At 42.0% G+C, this 16,498-nt stretch overlaps 1 protein-coding gene across 1 annotated transcript in view; it reads right to left on the reverse strand.

Moving 5' to 3' along the window:
* The window catches only part of galnt10 (UDP-N-acetyl-alpha-D-galactosamine:polypeptide N-acetylgalactosaminyltransferase 10 (GalNAc-T10)), an 89,799-nt gene extending 74,823 nt beyond the window's left edge, over positions 1 to 14,976 (reverse strand). Inside the window, exon 1 of the mRNA XM_084564642.1 lies at positions 14,721 to 14,976. Coding sequence (XP_084420768.1) covers positions 14,721 to 14,879 — 159 coding nt within the window. The 5' untranslated portion in view covers positions 14,880 to 14,976. The remainder of the gene's footprint in view (positions 1 to 14,720) is intronic.
* Positions 14,977 to 16,498: the final 1,522 nt, after the last annotated feature.

Below are 16,498 nucleotides of genomic sequence, written 5' to 3' on the forward strand. Positions count from 1 at the left end.
CTACATGAAACCTGATGTGTGGAGGTAATAATAATAATTCCTTCACACTACTTGAAGCTGAAGCCCTAACTGAAGCAAAGGTTTTAATAAAACCAGTCACCATCTAATCTTAAAAAACAAAACCAGGTTCCCCCGCTTCCATTTCTGATTCATATTCCTGCACTGAGAATAACTACAATACTGAAGAGCACGTGAAGACATTATAGCGCTCAGAAGTGTTGCTCAGCTGTTTATGGACACAGCTGATTGAGATGATGCATACAGTAGCAGCAGCCAGCCTTGGGTTAATGCATGGAAATATCACAGAGCTCAGGCTGAAGTGCTGTTGGTTGTGTTCATAGAGCGTGAGACTGAATGTCTGGAACACACGTTACATTAATTCAAAGTTATACTGAAGATGTCCAAAACAAAACTGTGTAAAATCCATCCAGAGCATTTCATGACAGCAGTGTTGGACTTTTCCTACATTGCATCAGCTACCAGCTCAGACATTTCCAGCGTTCAGAAAATAATCCCAGCATTCATGGATTATTTTCATCCTGCTCACATACAAAACAAATATCTTTTTGCATTGTTTTATATCCCTCAATGCTGATGCAAATCTTTTATAAAACAAGATTAAAGCATATTTCCCTTGTCTATGATCCAAGTTGAATACAGGAGGGGGTTATTTTTTTTATTTTTTTATTTTTCTAATACCAGTGACATCACCTGCTGTTCCTACGAAAAGCTCATAAATAAAGGCCATGGTCCAGCAGAGCAAAAAATGCTGCAATTTCTTCCTCAGACAGCACGTCAATCTTCAAACAGCTGTTCAGAAGTGCTGGTGTGGCTGCAGTCTTTTTACCGAAAAGTACTTTAAGACTAGAAAACGAGACCGGCTGCCTCAGTTCAAACCCTTCCTCTGAAGCTGTCTGAGCTAAAAGGAAACATCTACTGCACCATGATCTGTCAGAAATGAAACGAAGCCGTCACACTTCACAGGGCGGCGGCAGCTTAATGGTGAGAGAAGAAAGGTTTCATTCTAGAAGCTTGGTGGTTTGAATCGGGACTGTGGGAAACGCGGGCGAGGAAAGTTTTACAAAGCTCGCGCTAGGCAAGCAACAGCTGCCGACGTGCCTCTGTGGATAGAGCTGAGCCCTTCATCAACACGTTCACAATCATTCACACATGCAAAGAAGATGGATTATTCACTGAAAGCATTTACGGGCCAGCATCTGCTCCAGCTCTGTGCTTTTTATCGGCAGGTTTTTCATATTTTTTGCTTTTCTTCAGATTTAATCAGCTGTTTCTGAAAGCAGATGGAGATACTTCATTAGTAGTTCCACTGCTACAATTCTGGTGCCGCTGCACCTAAAAATCAACCTTTAAAAAATGTACAATATGTTGATAAAACACAGTATTAAGTGAACAGACTTGCAATCTGGATGGAAAACACAGGCAGTCTAGTGTCGTGGTATTGCTATAGTAACATTTCTTGTTCCGTTTTCGCATATGGACTCCAAGTTTAATGTGATTGGGTAATTATTTTCTCCTGCTGTCACTATACAAGTTAATTTTCCACACAATGTGTATCCATGCACATTTGTTCCATTTTCAAGAACATTTTGAGTAGCTTAAACGATTAAAATGATTTTGCATTTGTGTCCAGATTGCTGCAGGCGGAGTGGTAGAGTGTTTTCTGAGGTACACTTCACAAATCTGTGTAAACTGAGGAGAATACATCAATAGTTAAAGAACTTTTAACGTACAAACAACATAATGACCCAATCAATAACGAGAAAACTGGCAATCATAATGCCAAACACAAGTTCCTACGTTCCAAAGAGATGCACGACCGGTCAGAAAGAAAGGGTTTAGTTCAATAAGGTATGTTTCCTCCCCTTGTCCGTTTTTTTAAATATGCATGGACATGGTGCAGCCAGGTATCCCAGAATGCATTTCAGGCACGGTGCTGTTCAAATTCCAGAATGATCATCCTGCGTCTTCCTATCCTCCAGAGTCTGTACCTGGCATTGATAAACACCGTTCCACTTCCACTGCAAGGCCAGTGGAGGTGCAGAGAGACGGATGCTGGTTGTATATGTGGTGAAAAAAACATCGGCAAAAAATCTAATTTTGAAAGGAGGGATGTCGATATGATGATCGATATTGGAAGATCAGTACTGGGGGCTGGTCCAGGGATTTTTATAATGATGGGATCGGACTGGTATCGGATCAGCTTCAGCCAAGGTCTGCCATAAGCCAAAACCACATGCTTTTAGGGTCAAAACGTCTTCTTCTTCTTCTTCTGTTCTAGGGGCGGTTGGATGACTAGCGTAAAGCTGCCAAAATTTTAAGAAGAAGAGGAAAACATTAAGTCAGTCAGACAGAAATTTGTGCAATGTGGGAGCGAGTTGGTAGCAACAACTTGATTCAGACGCCGCACAGGAAAAAAACAAAGAACAAAAAAAAATACGTAGTACACCGAGTGAACTTGGCAGCATCAAAACAAGAACATAAAACACTGAATGCTACATTTAAAATAAGAGAAAGGCCTCCTGGAGACAGTGTGGAGGGAGTTTATAGTGTTGGATGATCAGCCCATTTCTGGAGTAGAGAACACAGGTTTTCTGGAGCTAAGGTACGAGCTACCCTCTCCATACTACAGTAACTTTGACAGACATACTTATTGAACTGCATCCAGTCACATCTAGGAGGATACAAAGGGAGACGAAAAGCCTTTAGGAATCACCAGACATTTCCATAACCAGCACACAGCATTTGCTGAGAAGTACTAAGCTGGAGATAAGCGAAAAAGAGCAATTTTGGAACTGCTGAGCTCAATCCAATTTAGCTCTACCACACTCAACCGCTGAGTCAAGTGATGTAAAGGATATTGAGCAGACAGTGTAACTGTGGTACACTTTATAGCTGCATTATCTTCACCTTGGGGGTCAATATGTTTTGCAACTCCAGATATGTTCTTTCCATAAAAGTTGCAGACCCCTGACCTAAGTGTAACCTATCTTGGGGGCTAATAATGATAATAATTAATTCACAAAACTTGATGCTTGATCCCTCATCAGAAATTTCAGCCAATTGATGACGTTTCTCCAGCAGCTTTACTTCCCCGATGCATTCTTAAAAATAAATCCAGGTCTCCACTGACATTTCTGATTTGTGTTCCTGCCTGAGGAATGACTATGCTAGTGAAGAGCATGTGAACACATTACAGCGCTCAGAGGTTAATGGACACAGCTGATTGAGAAGAACATACGGTAGCAGCGGCCTGGCTCACATTAAATGGTTTGTGGATACTCAAAGTTTCCCCATCATGCTCGTCTGCCTTGCTTTAACAGAAGTTCTCCTTATCAACTGATCTCTACTGCTGTGCAGCCAGGCAGGTGAAGTGGAAAAGATTTTTTATTTTTTTTGTCTTTTGTACACACACACACACACACACACATCCAGAGCTTTCATCTCATATGCACAAAGCCCACAGCAGAGCGCCTTTAAACGCAGCAGACTCCGAGAGCATGAGCTCCAGAAAGACACACATCTCACGCATCAAAGCATACCACTGGAAGAAGACAAACAGAATAATCTCCCGGGAAAAACTACACTGGTGCATTTCCCCTGATAGAGATAAACTCATCACAGGTCTGGTGTTGTGGTCAAGTACACTCGGCCAAAAAATAAATAAATAAAAAAAACAAAGGAGACACATGCCAATCTTTTACAACGATGACAGCCTGGTGTGAAGAAGAGCTGAACTGGAATCCAATTTACCAGCCGGCAGCTTGTCAGTGTTGGGAGTTATTGAGGAACGGGAGGTGATTTCTTCATCACAGTTACTAGCAGCTGATAACGAGGTGTTCAGGTGGTAAAAAAACATGCATAGAAAATCTACAACATATTTTTTTTTTTAAGCAATAAAGTAAAATGTGGAAAACTGCAACAAAAAACTCTCCAGGGGGATGAACAACATTTTAACCCAACCATGACAGCTATAGAAACGTCTGTAAAGTTGTAAACAAGACTCTTTGATCCTGTTTCAACCATGATAGTGGAACAGCAATACAATATGGCACAAGACTGATCTCAATAAGCAGTTGATAAATAAATTAGGGCTGTCAAAATGAAACCGTTAACGTGGATTAATCCATCATCACGATTAATCTGCGTTATAGATTCAGAACCAACCAATAGAGGTAACGTGCTGTTTAGCGTCTTTCATCTTAATCAGTTGGTTCTGCTGCCTGTCACTACTGGATCAACTGCCCATTTGCGCGACGGTAACTCTACTTGGACAAACTGCCCGAAATGCGTTGCCAGAGATGTTTAGAGTCATTCTGCGCTGCAGATGGGTTAACTGCGTTAAAAGTATTAACCAGATTAATCACGAAGATGGATTAATCAACGTTAACAGGTTCATTTTGACAGCCCTAAAATAAATCATTGTACCAAGAAGATGGAAATTTTCAAAAATGGTGACCTACTATGGGGCTGTAAGCTCACTGGTTCAAATCCCCTCTATGTCCTTGACCAAGGACCTAAATCTCCCAAACTGCTCCCCTGGGCACCTTGTCTAGCCCACTGCTCCAAATGTGCTCATTTGGTTGGGTTACATTTGGAGAACAAATTCCTTGGGTGTCCATATACATAACTAAAGCTGATTTACATTTACATTACATTCCTCTAGCACCAACAGCTGGCTGAATGACAAATTAGTCCCTAGCCTTGACAAAGGGTAGGAGCCCTCTGGTTCTCAGCAGACCAATCAGAAAGCCAACAAAGGGTCAGTTCAGTAGTATCTTTCATTTTAGACATTCCCTGCCTAGTGCACACCCATAATGTTCAAACTAGGGACGATTTTACAAATTGCTGTTTGACTGACTTTTATTTCCAGAGCAAAGTATTTTGATGCTACAGGGATGTGATTTTGGTTTATGCCAGACCTAAAACAAATAACTACACAAGCTCGGCCTTGGCTGAAGCCAGATACCGATCCGATCATTTTAAAAAATGCCTGGATCGGCCCAGACATCGATCTCCAGATGCTCCAGTTTCCAGATTCAAGACTTTCCATGATTGTAATAAAGACTTTCTGTTTGAACTCAGCATGACTATAGCATGCTTAGACTGTTGTGACATACACACTCGTGCATCTATAGGGCTTTACAAACTACTGCAATGACAGCATGTTGCAGAGTCTGTGCAAAGATTCTATGAGGAGCTCAGAAGTGTTCATATTTGATACTAGGTAAGAGTGACGATTTATGCTGAAAATAATCCCACTCAAAAAAAAAAAAAAGGAAAAAAATCAGCAGAAAACGTTCGAGTGCATCTTCCTCTTTTTGAGGCTCAGCACAGTGAAGTGAAGAGCAGGCCGAAAATTAGCATCCAGGGATTAGCTTAATCATCTGAACATAAAAAAGCGTCTCCATAACCCACGTGGCTGTAATTAAAAGCCTGACTCCTCGCTCTGTATCCACAGGCTGTCTCCTGCACCTGTCCCTCATTTGGCTCCTTGTCCTGATCTGGGGCAGCAGATCCCTGACGGGCATACAGAGCAGCTTCTGCACGCGCTCAGTCTGTGCCGCAGCCAGCAGCGAGTCAACGTCTTGCCTTGTGTGAGGAACCTGGGGAGGAAACGCTCTCCAACAAAGTCGGGGCTGTGAACAAACACCTCTTTTACCCACTCACTCTGCCTTTTTCTCCTGAGGTGTTTCATTCCCTCCCTCCTTCTCTCTCCGCTCTGAGTGATAAAGTGCACTGACTTAAGTCCGCAGCGAGTAACTCCACTTGTCTTTGCAAATGACTTTCACCCCTCAGTCTACCTCGTTTCCAGAGGCTTAACACATTAAAGATAAAATCTCATTTCCCAGTCTAGCAGCAGAGCTAGCCCACAGCTCAGTGAGACTGCACCAGGTACTGACATTAACAGCCTCCCTCCTCATCAGGAAACCCTGGAGCTGGCTAAATCATTTCACTCATGTCAAACTATGTATGAGAGGCACACACTAATCATTTCTCTGTAGAGCAACAAATACTTCAACGTGACTGCGATGTGTTCATTCCATTATCTGATTAGTCAGGTAACTATTTTGTATTTTTGAAACATGCTCGTTTGTTGTGTTGCCTGCACATCTACACTAACAGAACAGACCGGCCCTGAAAAATCTAACATTCATGGTTCCACAAAATACAAACAGCACACCAAAAAGATCCATCTACTGTCCAAGCCTCAAGCTTGAGTGGCGGAAACCCGTCAATCTGGTATTTTTGAGAGAAAGTACTCTCAAAAATAACAATAACTCAGTTAACTTGCTTTTTATGATATGATTAATGAAATGCCTATTAACTTTAGAGTTTCAGCTGTAGTTCCATTTAAAAAATGAATGAATGTCCACAAATGCTGCCAAACACCAAGACCTAACAGTGAAAAATACATAAGAAGTCATACAAAGTCATAAACAACAGTTAAATCAACAGTTATCTAAAACCCTTTCTTTAGGTGTAAAGCTATAAGCAAATGTCGGCATCACATCTCCACACACAACTTACTGTAGTTCAAACTGAAACACAGCCATGATTACACATTCAAGACCTCAACAGTTGACTTGGTGAAATGTTAATGTAGAAATAAACTGTTATTTTTACATTAACACAATACACAGCCGTGTGCAGTGTAATGAACTCACCCAACAGTTATGGTACACCATGTTAAACTGTCTTAATCCTCCTCTCACGGTCCCTCTAATTGCTCTTAACCTCACAGGATTCATGGAGCCGATGTGATTTCCTTAATTGCAGAGGCCTCTTCTCCTACACTTCCTGCTGCTGTCATATGAAGACATCCAGTGCAGCCTGAAATTACCCTCAATTCCAAAACGTGCCTTGAGGAGGCCAATCCTGAGCCGTTTTGCGAGGGCAGCCTTAATCCACAAAATTTCAATTTGTTTCTGTGCACTTCGGATTCATATTTCCTGTAGGCGCAGCCTCAAGGTTCCTGGGCGTTCAGAAATCACTGCTCGCTATCGGCATAGAACATTTTCCTTTCTCCCACATAATGTCAATAGAGCAGAAAGGAGAGTTTTTTGTTGTTTTTTTTCCTTTAACAGGACCACAGGCTAAACTCTTATACAACTTTAATGCGTATCAGAATAGCAACAGCGAGGTAACAGACAGTTTCAGGTCAAAGTTCGACACTGCTGAAGACAACCAGGGACCAGGTCTAACAGATGACTGTACCCAGGCGTCAGAGTCTGGGACATTTATATGACTTTATACATCTAGTTCCTAGAATTCAGTTTTAGAAGCAAGAAAAACATCAATTATTTCTTGAATACATTCCCTTCAGCTGCCAAAGGACAAATTATTTATTCGATAAGTTATATTGCTTGTCGAGTAATTAACACCAGCATTATGTTAATATGCATCTTCTTTATAATACGCTGCTAGGAAACGTTAGCGTGGCTTATAACAATATTGTCAGCTACAAATCAAATTCTTTTGGGTCTAATCATATCTCTCCACAGCTCCGGTTCAATTATAGCCGAAATGAGTTCTTCAAAAGGTTTCGAATAGACAGAAGAAAGTATTAAAGGTTGGTTTATTTTCCCATAAAGGACAAAAGTCAGGCTCTCAGTGTTTCTTAAAGCCCGTGGGAGGCTGGAGGACGGAGGGGTCGAGGAGATATCTGATTTGCATTGTGACTGTGGGGTGAGAATACATCACATGCGCACAGCTAAGGGAATTCCAAACAGCACTGGTGGTATTTACTCAGAAAACCAGTTTGTTCAAGAGTAATTTGTAAGCTCTGCTTCAACAATCCGTTATCTTCTGAGGCTGAAATGAGAGATTAAAAGACGTGGGGGATTTTTTTCAGTTGGGATTTTTCCTTTTCCTGAGATGTTCTACATAAATGTCCTTGTTTACTTTGAGCTCTGCTCATTAATAAGACCAGACTGTCACTGACTGACCTTCTACTAGCTCTAAAAGCAGTATATGTAAGTCAGTGTGTGTGTTTCAGTGTGTGTGGGTCATGGAGAGCATTGGACGCGTGTCAGAGGCGAAATGCACAAGGTCCTGCAGTGATGAATGAACAGTAATCCAGCCTATTGTGCGTGGCTCATAAATGTAGCCTCCAGTGTACAGAAGCCCGTATGATTCTCATTTCTCTGTGACAGGGCCGTGAATCTCAGCCAACTTTCTTTTCAAGAGCACACTTTATCTTCTGGACTTTTATCAGAACTGATCACATTCAGTTAGCAGCAGGAATATCCACCAGCAAGGCACTCCAAAAATAGAACCTGGCCTGGGAATATATAAAAAGGTATATGAAGTCTGATCTAGTTCATTCCAACATAAAGCCCGCCACATCAATATGACTGGACCGGAGATACAAGATCATTTATTCCTTCAGCTAAGAAAATGATTATTGACTGAGCTGTTCTTGGCACAGTGTACTTTAGGTAGAACCGATATGTGCGATTCATTCATCCATTTATTTATTACTCATCTTTTAACTTGGCACTATCTAAATTGTTTTAGTAATGAATACGTGTTTCTAATAAGCACATATTACCTTTTATTCTGGGCTGTTAGTTCTATCTTATTTTATTCTCTTTTCTCATTGTTTACTCTGCTTTCTGACATTTATTAATTGGACTTGAACCCAGGCCATATCATGTACTAGCAGGAAAGCTTTATTCTGGGATTAATAAAACTTTCTGTATTCTGGAACATATTTGCCAGGTCATAATCAGCTTCCAAGGGAGAGACTCCAGACAATAGTTTACGTGTCCAGAGTAAGCTGAACACCTCAGAACTGTGTTTGATTGCCAGTCACAGAATAGCAGCCACTTACATTATTGATTCATTTTCTCAAGCTGTCCATTAATAATTCATGCTAGATTAATCTCAATTTTCTTCAGGCCAAAACAATGAGCATCCTTTCAGAAGCAGTTGTCATAGCTGGAAGGCAGTGAAGCAGCTATAAGGACACGCTGAGATACAGTCACAAGAGGAAGCTTAGTAAAGTTATAAGTGAGTCAAAGGCTCCTGTTCAGCCTTCGCATTAATGTCCGTCCTGGGAAATCTGATTGCAAGTGGCCAGTTCTTAGTGCCTGTTTTCACACCTGCCATTAACGTCTCCAGTCAGCTCATATGCAAATAAACATCGCCATCACTCGGAGCGCAGTAGAAGATTTTAATAGCAGCCGTCTCTAAAGCAGTGGTGTCCAACTCAATCAAAGAGGGGGACAAAATTAAGAAGAGACTCCACATCATGGCCCAATCAGAGTGGACATTTATTTAGAGTGAGACACAATTTGTCTTTTCAGATGTATTATCAGAAATCATTCATACAGCAATATGATTTGAACTTTAATAAACGGGACAAAAAAACTTTAATAAACACTTTTCCCGGGACTGTTTTACCAACTGGCGCCAATACGACGCTAGGACATTGTGAGATTAACAGTCCACAGTGTGGTTTCCTAACTTTATCCGTATGTTGTCTGAATTCTCTGTTATCGACACTTTGAATTGATGCCGGAATAAAACAAGACAAATGGTGGTTACTATACGGTGGAGAGCAGAGCTAACCACGGGGCTAAGTTAGCATGCTAATGCTTGCAGGTCGCATGTCTGCTCTAATTTGTACCCATAATCTTCAGTAATAAAAGCAAATAAAGCCATCAGTGATTGGAGGAAATACACTTAACTCCACGGGGCTCCTCATACATCACATCAACATGACCACATTAATAATTAACCACCTGCCAATGCGTTATTTAATGATAGAACCACACACAGTGTATTCATATTCAACTTGTTTAGATTTATTTATTATTTAGTTAGTTAACAGCTAGAAGGACAGAATACTTTAAAAGGCTCTCTTTGCTCATGTACAGACATCCTTTTCAGGTGATACTTTATAATTGCAGTTATGTCGTTTTTTTTTTAGGTGCCTTTAATGTGACTGAGGACGCGTTGTGTATTCACACTACCAAAAGAATCATCAATCGGATTTCTCGATTGCGACCTCACCACGTCCCTGATGTGTTCACACCTGTACTTTAAACTGGTTTCTTGTGATCGGAATCCCAAGGATGGATGTTAACACAGAGTCTGAACGAGGCCAAAGTGCAATTTAATGCAATGCAGATAACATGAAGTTTAGGATGAAAGGCTTAAACACAGTGACATCACTGTCGGTCCAAGCCTGAATTATTAGCAGGGCAGACATGTGCTTCAGTTCTGGGTCATTAAATCCTGCACAGCTGAGTCTACTGAAATAGTTCTCACGACGGGTGCCACCTATTGTGGTTGGGCTCATTTCTTGAGATCAAAAGTCTCGGCTGTCCCATCTATCACGATGGAATGTTTTTTAAAAAGTTTGTGACAGTACGGAAATTGCAAAATGGGCCGACTTAAATTGGACGAAGAAATTGAAATCTTCTGCAACTTAGCACACACTCATTCGTCCAGTCAATCACACGGTTAGCCGGGCAGCACAGCAGGTCAGACCACACAACGTCTTTTTAATTCTACCATTGCTCTCGTGTTCTGCAACCTTCACTTAACCCGAGTGGCTGGAGCAGGATGGAGGACACCGAGCCACCTCTGCTTCAACAGGATGTGCAAATTACCTTTCTGTCACTGTCACAATGGCGAGGCTCTGTAACTGACTGTTTACTGTGAAACAGGGACAATTTGCTTGGGCAAATGATTACAGCTTAGACTATCTAATGGATCAGATATCACTGTGTTAGTACAAAGGTCAACTCCTAGAGAAATACAGGTAGCACCTTTCTATTTTCATTTGAGGTGGAGCAGGTGAGTCATGTTCAATCAGCAAGCTGTAAAAATTATATGACAATTCTTAAACTAGTTAAAACTTTCTGGTCCCTTCAAATGTTCCTTTATTACCGAGAAGCGTTAACCTCCTTTCTCAGACGAGCTTGCTTCGTTGACATTGTTTTTTAATCCCCACTCATGACATCTTGACATCAAATACGAGTGAGCAGGTGGAAGTAATCCTTGGAGGAGATTTGTGCAGAATGCCAGCTTTATCATTTCCACAGCTCCAAAAGATTAACAGTGGCCGCTACTGCTGAACATGAAATGTGCAAATTTGTTTGGTTAGTTAGTTAATCTGTTGATCATTTCTTTTTCAGTTAATTTATTTAATCTATTTGCTACTTCTACCATTGTTTGTTCTAACATGTAATGTATGCACATACAAATGAAGAAACCATTTAAAACTTAAACTTTAGCTAACATGGAATTCATTATGGGGAATGTTTCAACTGATATGTAGAAAAAAGTCCCCATGCATGCATAGATGGTCCTACAGCCAATCACAGTCATCTTGCTGTAAACAAACTGAACTCCATCACACTCAGTATGACTATGTTGCTGTTACTTTTCTACCCATCACCACAGGTCTTTGTCATAATCAGCTTCCAACAGAACTTCACACCAACTTTATGCCGCAAAAATGTTGTGGGCCGGATGCTCTGGCTTCTAGGCTTTAATGATATTATTCATCACAAAAGTCAACGGAAACTTAATTAGTAAAGATGTGGGTTATCCAACAAAGGTTCAAAAAAAGGCAACTGGACTTGTAGAGTTTTTTGAGAAGACGTTTCACCACTCATCCGTGTAGCTTCTTCAGTTCTAGGGGACTGATGGGAAGGCTGAGGTTTAAATAGGAAATCCTCCTGAAAAAACTTGCTTGTTATGCTAAAAACCAGAAACTGGTGCAGCTAATTTCCATTAGAACTGAAGAAGCTACTAGGATGAGTGGTGACACGTCTTCTCAAAAAACTCTACAAGTCCAGTTGCCTTTTTTTGAACCTTTGTTGGATATACCATGACCTGGATGACCGAGAACCTTCACAGACATAGCCATACTAGCCATACTAGCCATTAGCATCGGCACTAGAGAATCCTCACAAGCTCTTGTCTAAAAAACGACTGACCACCACTGTTCAGATAAAGTCTCAGAAACATTACAACCCAAGTTGGCATATTTACGTAATCAACTGAGTACGTTGAGGCATCCCGACCCAAATTACTCCACTGGACATGTGATGGAGATTTATCAACATCCATGTGCTAAACAGTGACCTGATGATGGATGGACTTGTTTAAAGAGCTGTTTGAGGCACCAGTCCACCTTCAAGAGGAACATGCAGCATGCATTTTAAGAGCTAGTTAAAGCATTAGACCGAACTCTGCCTTCACTTGCTGCTTTCACTCTGTTTCTACAATCACTCCAGTCAAGCAAGTTTGCAGCATTTGGACAAACACCACCATCAGCCAAAACTCCCACTAACACACATGCACACACACACACATACCACCCATGAAAGCATCCATTCAGCAGATTTTGCCTCATTTGAATTAGAGAAGCTGCTATTGTCTGCCAAACGGGCTAAGTTTTTGTTGCTGCCTTTCAATTTTCCCAGAAGTTTTATGTGGACCAACACAACAGCATAGCCACCATCAGCTGGGGCCTCTCGTGTATTCAGCTCTTTCACTTTTCAGATGTTTTTGTTGTTGATGATTCAGTTCGAGCCACAAACAAGCTTCCCTCAAGAAATAAAGACTATGAAAACACAAACTTATTGGGTTACGTAAAAGCCTCTTCTATCCTCTTCACTGCAAAAATCATTCTGTTCAACTAAACAGAAATGACGTCTCCATCCATCTCCATACGGAAAATATCAATGCACTGTTCAATGTGAAAATATACAGTAAGAGCAAGAAACATTTATATAGCTGAATGAGCCAGAGACTAAACCTTTGGAGAATCAAATGTGTCTTTACAGGACAAACAAGAGAGTTGCAGTGCTTTGGCAGCCAATTCAGTTTAGCTGGAGGAATAAAATCTCAATCTGTTGCATATACTTTGCAGTCTATACTAATACACATGGTGCTTTTGTTCTGGCTGATACTTCTTAAACCACAACCTGAAGAAGCTGAGCTCTGTCACTGAGGATTTAAAAGGTTTGGCACCACACTCCACTGACATCTTTCACCAGGCTACTCTCATTTAAACTTATATAGCCTACCTATTTAACAATTAAATTCACAGCATTCACTGGGTTGTTTTGTGTGTGTCGTGACATGGGTTTTGGATGCATATTTTGGAACAAGCTGTAAAGTTTCTCTCACTGAAAGCACACTAGTTAAGTTTTAATTTATTTAACCCTAGAAGCTTCCATACACACCATAATTTCACCGCTCTGCTGTTTGAAGCACTGACAGAAAGAAATCTGGTAGGCAAGTTAACCAGAGACACTCGTGATTACTGATTACTAAATTAAATTAGCAAAACACCACTTACACGTCCCTGTTGAGTAGGCGGTCCTTAATGTGACCCAGGAAGCATTGTGCCATCACACTACCAAAGAAATGCAGTCACATGTGTCCCAGACCACCTCCAAATGTGGTCTGAGATCGGATCAGTCAAATGCGTCCTGGGTGCGTTCACACCTGCTCTTTAAGGTGGCCACTTGCGATCAGATTGCTCGGGATCGGGGTGAATGAGAGGCCATAGAACCACTGAAATAATTCCTCATTTCAACCTCTGCAACTGAATTCAACTCAATGCTGAAATGGCAGCGGTTGGTATGTTCCTAATATTTCACTCCTTCCATGTTGATGGGGTGGCCAAAATATTTACATTAATGTACCCAAACCATAATAACTACTTTTACTACTACTTTATACTAATATTAAATAAAATGATTGACACTGAGTTGCTGTTTCAACTTCACAGTCATGGAGGGGGATTAGTGCAGGACCTTTCACTAGTGTTCCTAATGAACTGGCATGTGAGTGCATGTGAACCAGTGCTGAGCAAAGCATTTATTATTATTGAAATATTTCTCCATCAAGTTACATCTTCTAACTGAGCACTTTATTAGGGACACCAGTGCAATCTACTTCAACTTATTCCACTCAACATTTAGGTGGTTGTGGGAGGTATATTTGAAAGTGTTCCTAATGTTTTGCCCCCTTCCTTCATGTTGACATGGTGGCCAAAATATATTATGTACCCAAAACCCTGACCAAAAAAGAAAAAAGAAAAAAGAAAAAAAAAAAACCTACATAATCCTTATTTTAAATGAAATGACTGACATTATGGGGACTTGGACTTTTTATCACCATAGCTGCTGTTTCAGCTTCAGTTATGGAGTCGTTTTAGTGCAGGGCTGTTATGTTGTAATGCATTCCTCTTCACAAGTGTACCTAATGAACTGGCATATAAGTGTATAACATTATACACTATTTAATCTGAGCCAATCACCGTGAACACGGAACTGAACAGGGAGCCAGCGGTTGCAGCTGCGGCGCTCGGAGCGCAGCCGCCTGTCAACCAACCTGTGAACGCAGCACCGCCCGCCTCGCGCTGCTGTCAACTTCCTGAAGTCCGTGTTATTGCAACTTTGCTGCTGCGCCTAGCTCCGGTTAGCTACGTGGCTCTGCGTCCGGTCTGGCCGGCGGCGTGACCTGCCACACCGAACACGGTGCTAAAGCACGGCCCACGTTGTGAAGCACACTACACACACACACACACACACAGTATGGGAATGTAGCTGAATGTTGAGGATGAAGCACCGAGCCTAAATAACCCTCTCGAGTCTTCCTGGCGCCGCTGTTACGCGGCGAGACAACCAGCGGCTACACGGAGCCACACGAAGCCGAGCTCCACTTACCTGTACCGGAGGGATGCCGCCCGGACCGTCCAGCGCGTCGGGCGAGTTGTCGAACACTCGGTCCCGGTACAAAGACCACAGTCCGACGTTGGGGAGGAAAAGAAGAGCCGCTATGAGCAGCCCAGCGAACTGCAGCAGCCTCTTCTCTTTCCGCCTCATCTCTCCGGGAGGAAGCGTATGAAAAGCAGCGGCGGTTGCGAACTAGCGAGTCCCGACTCACCGCTTTTCCGAGCGGAGACAACTTTCACTCTGACTGTGGGGACGGGCACCGGCGCTCTGACGCTCCACGGCCGCCTGCTCCGCCGCTAGGGGGCGCGGATTAACCGGAGCCGGGGGGAGGAGGTGCAGCCAGCAGGGGAGCTTTGTGTGTGTGTGTGGGTTTTTAAAGGATGTGTTTTGAATGTAAGTTTTCCTTTGTGTAATCACAACCAGCTGATGGAAGTCTAACTAAAATTACCAACTGACAGCTTAGGCTGCCTTCAAAGGCACCTCGGAAATAAGGCAACTAGTGTTTTCTAGGAGTCTTGGGTTGCTCCTCGTGGAAGGTTTTGTTATATGTGCAGGCATTTGGAAACTGCTTCATTGTTACACTCCTCTGCACCCGCCACACAAAAGGCTTTGGCTCAAGAGGCGTTACAGTTCAGCCCTCTGTTGACATACAAGAGCTCACCACACGTCATTTAGTCACCTGTTCTTTTTTTAATGTAACTTGAGCTCAGCTGTAACACCCATGAGTAGTTTAAAGAGTATTCAATTGCATAGTTGGAAACGATGAACAAATATTACAGGGTTAACACCCTCGATTTCCAGCTGTCGGATTTAGCCGGATAGACTTCCCTGTCAAAGCCAACCTTGCTTTGACACAAAGTCTGTTAAGTTATTTCTGTTTAAGGTCTGAAAACTGCAGCATTTCAACACACGTTGTTTTTTGTTTTTTTTTGTTTAATATCACACACGTGGATGTGTAGCCTAACTCCCTATCTGGGCGCCTGATCAGAGACTATGTAGAGTGGTCCCAGCCAAACCACCTACTCCTGAATGTGGACAAGACCAAGGAGCTAGTCATTGACTTCAAGAGGAAGAGGACACCAGCAGAGCCCATCACCATCCAGGGCCTGGAGGTGGAAGTAGTGAACCACTATAAGTACCTGGGAGTCCGCATGAACAATAGGACTGGAGGGACAACAGTGATGCTGTGGACAAGAAGGGACTGAGTAGACTCTAGTTCCTGAGGAAGATCAGGTCTTTCAATGTATGCAATGAATGCAGCAAGTTGCTGGAGACCTGTCTATACTTTGCTGTGGTTTGTTAGGGGAGCAGCACCGGCAGAAAGGACATAAGTAGGATGGACAAATTGATCCAAAAGACTGGACATGTTATTGGCAGTGAGTTGGAGACGTTTGTCTCAGTGAGGGACAGGAGGACACTGGACAAACTGCTCTCCATCATAGACAATCCATCTCATCCACTCCATCAGACAATAGAGGGACTGTGGAGCTCATTCTCCAACAGATTGATCCGGATCCACTCCGACAGTGAGCGCTACAGGATGTCATTCATACCATTCTCTGTCCAGCTGGACAACAACTCCATGTATTTATGTTAATGGACACTAATGTACCTTACTAACATTCGTATGTATATAATATATATTCTTCTATCTCTATTTCTTGTACATTTGTTCATATGCTAATTTGTACATTTTTGCTTATACTATTTTTATTTTATTTTACTTATATTCTATTTAATATTTATTTTACCTGTGGTTCTTAAGAGTG

The sequence above is a fragment of the Chelon labrosus genome (genome assembly GCF_963514085.1).
Source record: "Chelon labrosus genome assembly, chromosome: 17".
NCBI lineage: Eukaryota > Metazoa > Chordata > Actinopteri > Mugiliformes > Mugilidae > Chelon > Chelon labrosus.